We start from the raw sequence: 10,102 nt of genomic DNA, 5'->3' as shown, positions 1-10,102 counted from the left end.
TGCGGAACGGTTTGTTCTGAACGACAGAACGTTCTTGTATGTTCTTGAACAGACTTTGAACTACGTTTTCTCCCGTTTGGTGGGTGTGGCTTTAAGCAATGAGTGACGTATTTAAAGGAAAGTGGCCACGCTGACGGCGTTTCACAACCCTTCATCGTTTTTTAACTGGTCGTGTAGTACAGCACCGTTTCCGTTCAATTCAATGTTCCAGAACGTAAAAACGTACTGAACGCAGCCCAGGCAGGATCCGCATATCCGCTGCTGTGGTCAGATGATCTGCTCTCACCTTGAAGCGGCAATCTGCAGTTCAAACAACAACAAAAGATACCCGCCACAGATTTGGCATACGGCTGAGGGATGGGGCTGGATAAATGTAACCATTGAAATTCAAAGACAGAGCTATTGATGCAAGAACTGACCATCCATGAGATCAAAATTATAGTTTTAACCATGTTTTAAAGCGTTTGTTTAGAATTGCAATGTTTACAAACAAAGGAGTAAAACAAGCGTATATTTGGGATTCTGATGGGGTTACACAGTTTAATTAAGTTCATGAGACATTTGTAAGAGATATTCTACAAGAATCAATGGCTATATATCATTAATTTAAATGTCCAAAAATGTATGTTGCAATCGCAGATTGCCCCTTTAACCATGCTCAGCTCACTCCCAAAAGAGAAACAAAGGAAGTTATGGGGAAGTTGCAACGATGTTGCATGTAATGTTGCGACCCTTTGAATTGGAACGCACAAATACCTAGGCTACTGCCTTATCCGCGAAAAGGGCACGATGTTTTCAACATTGCTCCTGCTCAGTCTGGTAGTGTCATGTGAGGCAGACTTCTTTCCACCTGTGGTCAACGTCAGCTTGGATGATCCCCCCGAAGTGCGATGGGCGTCTCTATTCAAAGTGTTTGATGTCGACTACCTGCAGAAAGCAGGTGCTGAAGTGATTGAGTATGTGCTTATGACTGAATGTCTATTTACATAAGTTCTAATAGCCTCCAAAAGTTGGTTTAATAATGTTTGTCTCAAACTGTAAAATAGAGATTTTTGCTTTAAAGTCACATGATGGACAGGACTTTTGATTCTGTAGCCTAAACCTGAATTGCAGAAGTTTAAGTTTACTTCAGTATATGGATATTGATCAGACTACCACTTATTTTCACTTACCATTCAAAATCTCAAATATGAGAAAATATGCCATCATATATATGCCATGATATGTTGTTTGCATAAAAAATATCTGCTTGCAATTTATTCTGCAGGAATATCTGCAGGCATGCAGTATATTGACAGAGTAGCCTAAACTTGTCCATGGTGTTGATTGATATTAACACCTAAAACATTGTAATATTCTTTTTGTTGCAGCACCACTGTTCCAAAATGGGTGCATCATGCGATAACTCCGATTGTGGAGGCCTTGGAGAAGTATGTACCTCCTCCATACGCAAGGGAGATCAGAGGATTGGCCTCATATTTTGGAGGGAGCCTTTCTGATATCATCCTTCTCAACTTTGCCTATGAAATATCTGCGTATGTATGAATTGATCTGCTTTACCTATAGACTGTAGGCCTACTGATAGAAATGTCATTCAACCAGTTGAAACAAGAATGTAGTCACAGCGCCATTCATAAATACAGAAGACAGATTTCAGTTGAATGCATTCAGTTGTACAACTGACTAGATATCCCCCTTTCCCTTCTCCATAGGTTTTGCACTAGTATTGTAGCTCAGGACACAAGTGGACGTTTGTATCATGGCAGGAACCTTGATTACCCACATGATATACTCAGAAATCTCACTATCAACATTCTCTTTCTCAAAAACGGAACGGTATGTTACACATGCTTACACAGCTCAACCTTTACCTCTGCAGTTTCACTTTTGCAAGGCCAAGGTGTCAATCAGCCGATAATGCCAGATCAAATCAAATTTTATTTGCCACATGCGCCGAATACAACAGATGTAGACATTACAGTGAAATGCTTACTTACAAGCCCTTAACCAACAATGCATTTTTTTTAGGAAAAAAAAGAAGAAAGTGTTAAGTAAAAAAAATAAAGCAAATAACTAAAGAGCAGCGGTAAAATAAAATAACAGTAGGGAGGCTATATACAGGGGGGTACCGGTGCAGAGTCAATGTGCGGGGGCACCGGCTAGTCGAGGTAATTGAGGTAATATGTGGGTAGAGTTAAAGTGATTATGCATAAATAATAGACAGAGTGCAGCAGCGTAAAATATGGGGGTGGGGTGGGGGGGGGGGGGGGCGGGGGGGGGGGCAGTGCAAATAGTCCTGGTAGCAATGATTAGCTGTTCAGGAGTCTTATGGCTTGGGGGTAGAAGCTGTTGAGAAGCCTTTTGGACCTAGACTTGGCGGTCCGGTACCGCTTGCCGTGCGGTAGCAGAGAGAACAGTCAATGACTAGGGTGGCTGGAGTCTTTGACAATTTTGAGGGCCTTCCTCTGACACCGCCTGGTATAGAGGTCCTGGATGGCAGGAAGCTTGGCCCCAGTGATGTACTGGGCCGTACGCACTACCCTCTGTGGTGCTTTGCGGTCGGAGGCCGAGCAGTTGCCATACCAGGCGGTGATCCAACCAGTCAGGATGCTCTCGATGGTGCAGCTGTATAACTTTTTGAGGATCCATGCCAAATCTTTTCAGTCTCCTGAGGGGGAATAGGCTTTGTTGTGCCCTCTTCATGACTGTCTTGGTGTGTTTGGACCATGATAGTTCGTTGGTGATGTGGACACCAAGGAACTTGAAGCTCTCAACCTGTTCCACTACAGCCCCGTCGATGAGAATGGGGGCGTGCTCAGTCCTCTTTTTTTTTCTTCCTCCTGTAGTCCACAATCATCTCCTTTGTCTTGATCACGTTGAGGGAGAGGTTGTTAACCTGGCACCACACGGCCAGGTCTCGGACCTCCTCCCTATAGGCTGTCTCATCGTTGTCGGTGATCAGGCCTACCACTGTTGTGTCGTCAGCAAACTTAATGATGGTATTGGAGTCGTGCCTGGCCATGCAGTCATGGGTGAACAGGGAGTACAGGAGGGGACTGAGCACGCACCCCTGAGGGGCCCCCGTGTTGAGGATCAGTGTGTCAGATGTGTTGTTACCTACCCTTACCACCTAGGGGCAGCCCGTCAGGAAGTCCAGGATCCAGTTGCAGAGGGAGGTGTTTAGTCCCAGGATCCTTAGCTTAGTGATGAGCTTTGAGGGCACTATGGTGTTGAACGCTGAGCTGTAGTCAATGAACAGCATTCTCACGTAGGTGTTCCTCTTGTCCAGGTGGGAAAGAGCATTGTGGAGTGCAATAGACATTGCATCATCTGTGGATCTGTTGGGGTGGTATGCAAATTGGAGTGGGTCTAGGGTTTCTGGGATAATGGTGTTGATGTGAGCCATGACCAGCCTTTCAAAGCACTTCATGGCTACAGACGTGAGTGCTATGGGTCGGTAGTCATATAGGCAGGTTCTTAGTATCCTTGGGCACAGGGACTATGGTGGTCTGCTTGAAACATGTTGGTATTACAGACTCAGTCAGGGACATGTTGAAAATGTCAGTGAAGACACTTGCCAGTTGGTCAACACATGCTCGGAGTACACGTCCTGGTCATCCGTCTGGTCCTGCAGCCTTGTGAATGTTGACCTGCTTAAAAGTCTTACTCACATCGGCTACGGAGAGCGTGATCACATAGTCATCCAGAACAGATGGTGCTCTCATGCATGCTTCAGTGTTGCTTGCCTCGAAGCGAGCATAGAAGTGATTTATCTCGTCTGGTAGGCTTGTGTCACTGGGCAGCTCGCGGCTGTGCTTCCTATTGTAGTCTGTTTTGGGCACTGTGAAGTAAATCTGTAGTGTGATGTTAGGCTGAAAAAGGGTCAAATAAAATGACCTCCTAATTACTAAACTCTTCCAGGTGGCTTATCGTGGTACGTCTTTTGCTGGCTATGTCGGGCTGTGGACCGGACAGAGTCCAAATAAATTCACAATCTCTGGTGACCAGCGAGGTAAGGGTTCACTTTGTTTAAGTGTCCAGGACACATCCACAACGGTGTGAGTCAGTCATTTAATGGCAGTGTGTTATCAACAGGTGAAGACCACTGGTGGAATTGGTGGAAGAACTGGGTCTCTGCTTTCCTGCTGAAAAGATCTCCAGTCAGCTGGCTGGTGAGAGAGGTAAGTAATGGACATGAAGTTCAACCATCAACATCCACAAAAATCAACACGTTACTAACCACAAATTACTATTATGGCTTGTCTACTAACCTACTATTGTGGCTTGTCCTTTCTTGCTTTCCTTCAGACGTTGGAGGAAGCAGCAGACTTTCAGGATGCTGTGATGCGGCTGTCTAAGATCCCCATCATCACAAGCGTGTACTACATCGTTGCCGGGGTAAAGCCTGGGGAAGGAGTTGTGGTCACCAGGGACAGGAAGGGCCCAGCTGATATCTGGCCTCTGGAACCCTTAAATGGAGGGTAGGAAATGAGGGGTCTCTTCCATAACACATTCCATAACACATATTATATTAGTTTGTTTTAAGAGCTGCTGAGATTTATAAAGCCGAATTATGTTAACTGTTATCAACCTCCCATTTCTTTCTTAAGTCCTGAAGAAGATGTTGGCAACTCAACTACACTCACTCCTCAGCGCTAACCAGCTTAATGAGGCTCTCCAGTCTGGTTTCAGACCCATGCGCAGTACTGAGACAGCCCTGGTGAAAGCTGTTAATGACCTACTCATGGCAGCAGATACAGTATCCCCCACCATCTTGATTCTTCTGGACCTCAGTGCTGGTTTTGAAACAGTAGATCACACCATTCTACTACAGTGCCTTACAGTGAACACTGCCATCTGTGGGACTGCCCTAAACTGGTTCACCTCCTACCTCTCTAACCACAAGCAGTACGTCATCCTCGGTGAGGAGTCCACCATAACCTGCGGTGTCCCACAAGGGTCGGTGCTAGGACCCATTCTCTTCCTACTCTACATGCTCCCGCTTGGCCAGATATTCAGACAGCACATTGTCTGATTCCACTGCTACGCAGATGACACACAGGTGTACATTAAAAACAAGCCTGACACATCTGCTCTGTCAACCTTGTCCAACTGTCTGGAAGAGGTTACGTCTTGGATGCAGAACAACTCAACAGCAGCAAGACCAAGGCAATGTTGATAGGCATCCCCCCAGCAGATCACCAACTCCTGCAGCATCCGCCCTGCCATAGATGGCCACATCATCCCCCCTCTCCTCAGTCATCACCAATCACCATCACCAAGAATTGACTTTAAAATTCTCCTCCTGGTCTACAAAGCATAGGACCAGACCAGGGCACCCAGAACCCATCGCCGAACAATGGGGGACCGTGCCTTTTCCTCCCACGCACCACGTCTTTGGAACTCCCTTCCTGACAATCTCAGGGCTGTTCAGACTGTTGAGGCTTTTAAAGCAGGCCTTAAGACTCCTCTTTATCGGCTGGTCTACCCTTCCTCCTAGACTTTGTTGCTTTTATGATATGGTTATATATATTTGCGTTGTTTTAAAAAAACGATTTTTCGATTAACTTTTATTTAATGCACTTTTAGATGATTCTATAATGAAAAGTGCTTTACAAATGTAATTTATTATTATTATAACATTATCAGCAGATATTGGGCTTTTAAAATAAGATAGTTAAACATATCGGGGTGTTTATTCTTGGACGTGTAACTAAAGTGTAGTGTCCGTTCCTACTATAGGTGGTTCAGAGTAGAGACCAACTTCGATCACTGGCTGCCTCCTCCTACAAAGGATAATCGCAGGTAAGTGTAATGCTCACTTTACATGACTCCATAATTACATTTTAATAGATTTAATGTGAATGGATCGCTTGATGACTTTAAATTAAAGTTAAAAGATGTATCTTTCTTCCAGAGATGCAGCGAACAAAGCATTAAATGCTACTGGTCAAGATAATATCAATATGAATACAATGTTTAAGGCAAGTAGATGGCTGTTTGGTGTATGTTTTTGGGGAATATTTGTTTTGATAGTATTACATTTGACAATGTTATACTTATGTAAACGTCATATTTCAGTTTTTAATTTTTAATACATTTGCAAACATTTCTAAAAACCTGTTGACTATATTTGACTAGAAGTTATCCTCATAGCAAATCCAGAAGTACAGTTCATTCGGGAAAATATTCAGACCCGTTGACTTTTTCCATATTTTGTTACGTTACAGCCTTATTCTAAAATTGATTAAATTGTTTTTTTCCCTCATCAATCTACACACAATACCCCATAATGACAAAGCAAAAACAGGTTTTTAGAAATATCACATTTAGATAAGTATTCAGATCCTTTACTCAGTACTTTGTTGAAGCACCTTTGGCAGCGATTACAGCCTCGAGTCTTCTTGGGTATGACGTTAATAGCTTGGCACACCTGTATTTGGGGAGTTTCTCCCATTCTTCTCTGCAGATCCTCTCAAGCTCTGTCAGGTTGGATGGGTAGTGTCGCTGCACAACTATTTTCAGGTCTCTCCAGAGATGTTCGATCGGGTTCAAGTCCGGGCTCTGTCTGGACCACTCAAGGACATTCAGAGACTTGTCCCGAAGCCACTCCTGCGTTGTCTTGGCTGTGTGCTTAGGGTTGTTTTCCTGTTGGAAGGTGAACCTAAGCGCTCTGGAGCAGGTTTTCATCAAGGATCTCTCTACTTTGCTCCGTTCATCTTTCCCTCGATCCTGACTAGTCTCCCAGTCCCTGCCGCTGAAAAACATTCCCACCACCATGCTTCACTGTAGGGATGATATTGGCCAGGTGATGAGTGGTGCCTGATTTCCTCCAGACGTGACGCTTGGCATTCAGGCCAAAGGGTTCAATCTTGGTTTCATCAGACCAGAGAATCTTGTTTCTCATGGTCTGAGAGTCATTTAGGTGCCTTTTGGCAAACTCCAAGTGGGCTGTCGTGCTTTTTTCTTCTGTCTGGCCACTCTACCATAAAGGCTTGATCGGTGGAGTGCTGCGGAGATGTTTGTCCTTCTGGAAGGTTCTCCCATCTCCACAGAGGAACTCTGGAGCTCTGTCAGAGTGACCATCGGGTTCTCGGTCACCTCCATGACCAAGGCCCTTCTCCCCCGATTGCTCAGTTTGGCCGGGCAGCCAGCTCTAGGAAGAATCTTGGTTATTCCAAACCTCTTCCATTTTAGAATGATGGAGGCCGCAGTGTTATTGGGGCCTTTAATGCTGCAGACATTTTTTGGTACCCTTCCCCAGATCTGTGCCTTGACACAATTCTGTCTCGGAGCTCTACTGACAATTCCTTCGACCTCATGGCTTGTTTTTCTTTCCCCCTCCGACCTCATGGCTTGTTTTCTTTCCCCCTCTGACATGCACTGTCAACTGTGGGACCTTTATATAGACAGGTGTGTGTGCCTTTACAAATCACGTCCAATCAATTGAATATATAACAGGTGGACTCTGTCGAATCTCATAGCAAAGGGTCTGAATAATTATGTAAATAAGGTATTTCTGTTTTTTATTATAAAAAAAAAAAGAAATGGGGTCTGAATACTTTCTGAATGCACTGTATAACTGTATTTCATTTTTTTTTTTTTTTATACATCTTATATCAGTAATTGTGTCTCCCAGGTCCTGTCAATGAACCCAGTATGTAGCAGGTAAGGAAGAAAGTTTATTATGTCCCCAATGTGAATCACTGTGTGTGAGCAACAGGAGGGAGGGTTCTTGTGCAACGAACATTACTTTCACTTCCCTTTGCCTTACCACAGCAAAAAGTTAATAGGCCTCTTATGAAACTGTCTGAATAAATGGCTGTAGTATATTCTCACTGAAGATTTGAGTAGAATGGTCCCCATTTTGAAGCTTTTCATGTTTTCATGTCACACTATTTAAGTAGGTTTCCATCTTACCCATACATGCACAACTGTGATTTGTATGTGTCATATAACTTTATGTGGGTAGATGGGTGTGTTTTATATTAAAACTTGGTTCCTTGTTTCCCAGGAGTACTGTTTACACCACAACAATGAGTGCAGCCAGCCCTGAGAAATACAACACAAAGGTCAGACTAGAGGTAATGAAACTACTGGCATGTCTAATCATTGGCTCTCTGTTGTGTCCCAGTTAGGGCTGTCATAGTTAATCAGTTCACTTTTTGTAATGTTAGTGTATCGTGATTAATCGCATTGTCTGAAAGCGTTGAAAATCCACTGAAAACATCCAAAATACATAATCGATACAGCTAAAACAATGCGATGTCAAAACAAGTTGACATTGAGTACGGTTACATGCACACAATAATGCGATTTATTGTGGATACTCAGATTTCATATAATAATTTGATTAAAACGTTTACATGCTTTGCAAGAAAATATTTCCCTAATAATCCTGTTTGCATGGACACTTCTGAAATCAGGCTACCTGATGGCCCTCTCATAAAAGCAGAAAATTGGCAATCAAAATGAACGTTCTACCACAGCGACCATGTTATTTTTGAGAAGCATATTTGATTCTGAGTACGGACATATAAAGTTTGTATGTGAAAACTACTTTTAAGACGCATACATTCAGTTGTTCCCAACTCACTTAACTCGCGCTAAAGGGGAAGGCTCGCTCGGCTGGTGCTAGCACATGCACAGAACAAATACACTGCTAGAATGCAGATTAAAGTGTTTAGATGTCCTAATGATGAGATAGTTTGCAAAAAAAAAAGTGCTTTAATCGCCGTATGCTTACTTCGACTTTGACCTTACGCCAATTAAGATAAGCAGAGTAAGGCGTTTACATGACTATTGCATAATACGTTTCATATCGATTTTATTAGTGTGCATGTAAACGTACTCATTGAGGTAAAAGAAAATGTGCTTTATCAATTAACCTGATTTTGCTAACCGTTACTCTGGACAAAATTAAGATGTCAATATTCTTGTAATGCTTTCTGTATAAAAAAAATCTTAATTTACAGCTCAATTTGAGCAAATTCTGAATTTGAGATTAATTGTGATTAATCACAGCAAATTCTGCGATTAACTCAATTGTTTTAAATAGTTTGACAGCCCTAGTCCCAATACAATACACAATGATTACTTACAGTATAGTTGATTACTTACACTATGCCTTTTATAATTCAATTATATTAAACCCATTGCCCTACTAGCTAAACTTATGTCCATTCTCAATGTTCTATACTATGGTGTAGAGTTCTGTAAATAAGACCTACTGCATTATGTATGGTCATGCTCACGTCACTGATGTTGCAGATCAAAACATCAGGCTGACATGCAAAGCATCATTGTGGTTTTTGATTTAACCTTCTGTTTCCTGTGTTTACAGGGCTGCCATAGCGATGAATAAAGCTGAGTCGTGGACTAAACCTATGATTATATTCATGTCCAGAAAGGGCTGAGCAGAGATTTTCTGCATTAAAAGTGCCTCCCTTTTTTTAAAATTCCATGATAGTTAATTGTCATGCATTTTTTTTAGGTAATCAAATTAATGTATATTTTTAGCCAAAATGTGATTTTAAAATGTAGCATGTCCGTGTTAATTACGGTTATGTCCGCACACATAGTCTAGTATTTTAGAGTGGTGATCATAATTATATTGAAATAAAGCTAATTTAATTTTGATGAATTCATGCAACATAAAATGCCTTATGTAAATTTATACAGATTGTCCACTGTCAAAATTGATAAAACTTGTAATAAAAATAAAATGTCTCTACATTGTTGACCCAGCAGAGAGCTACTGTTACTGCCGCAAAATTAATACATCAGTAATACAAACGTATTGAATTTTAGACATAATACACACTGTCTCTAGTGCCTGCATGTGAAATATTCCTTATTTAGAGAAGAAGGTACAAAGTAGTTTTTTTCATACACCTTTTACATCTTTCAGAGCTAATAAGGTACATGAAGGATACAACCTTACACAGGATTACACACTTTTACTAAATGTAATGAAGCTATTTTGACAAAACCACAATGATGCTTTGCATGTCAGCCCTAACAACTATACAATACAGTAGGTCTATTCCATGAACAATGTGATTATAGTTTGAAAGAAATCCCAAAACTAGATGAGCAACAA

The 10,102-nt window shown here is 42.1% G+C and overlaps 1 protein-coding gene across 3 annotated transcripts; it reads left to right on the top strand.

The window, feature by feature from the left end:
- The first annotated feature begins 665 nt into the window (after nt 1-665).
- LOC311141319 (N-acylethanolamine-hydrolyzing acid amidase-like) lies at nt 666-9,740 on the top strand. Of its 3 annotated transcripts, none has more exons than XM_084176615.1 (11): nt 666-956; nt 1,371-1,535; nt 1,713-1,836; nt 3,922-4,012; nt 4,096-4,181; nt 4,309-4,481; nt 5,743-5,805; nt 5,918-5,984; nt 7,640-7,668; nt 8,015-8,072; nt 9,344-9,740. In XM_084176615.1, exons 1-11 carry the CDS (start codon nt 790-792, stop codon nt 9,362-9,364), a joined length of 1,044 nt encoding a protein of 347 aa, XP_084032741.1. In that variant the 5' UTR covers nt 666-789; the 3' UTR covers nt 9,365-9,740. The 3 variants fall into 3 exon arrangements, 2 of the variants coding, with proteins under 2 accessions (XP_084032741.1, XP_084032740.1); XM_084176614.1 differs by having other exon boundaries at nt 8,015-8,084; XR_014614211.1 differs by having other exon boundaries at nt 669-956; nt 7,624-7,668; nt 8,015-8,084.
- Nucleotides 9,741-10,102: the final 362 nt, after the last annotated feature.

Source organism: Coregonus lavaretus (assembly GCF_964263955.1).
Source record: "Coregonus lavaretus genome assembly, chromosome: 14".
NCBI classification, from domain to species: Eukaryota; Metazoa; Chordata; class Actinopteri; order Salmoniformes; family Salmonidae; genus Coregonus; species Coregonus lavaretus.
Note: the sequence above shows the minus strand (reverse complement) of the source record. Positions and strands in the feature narration are given on the sequence as shown.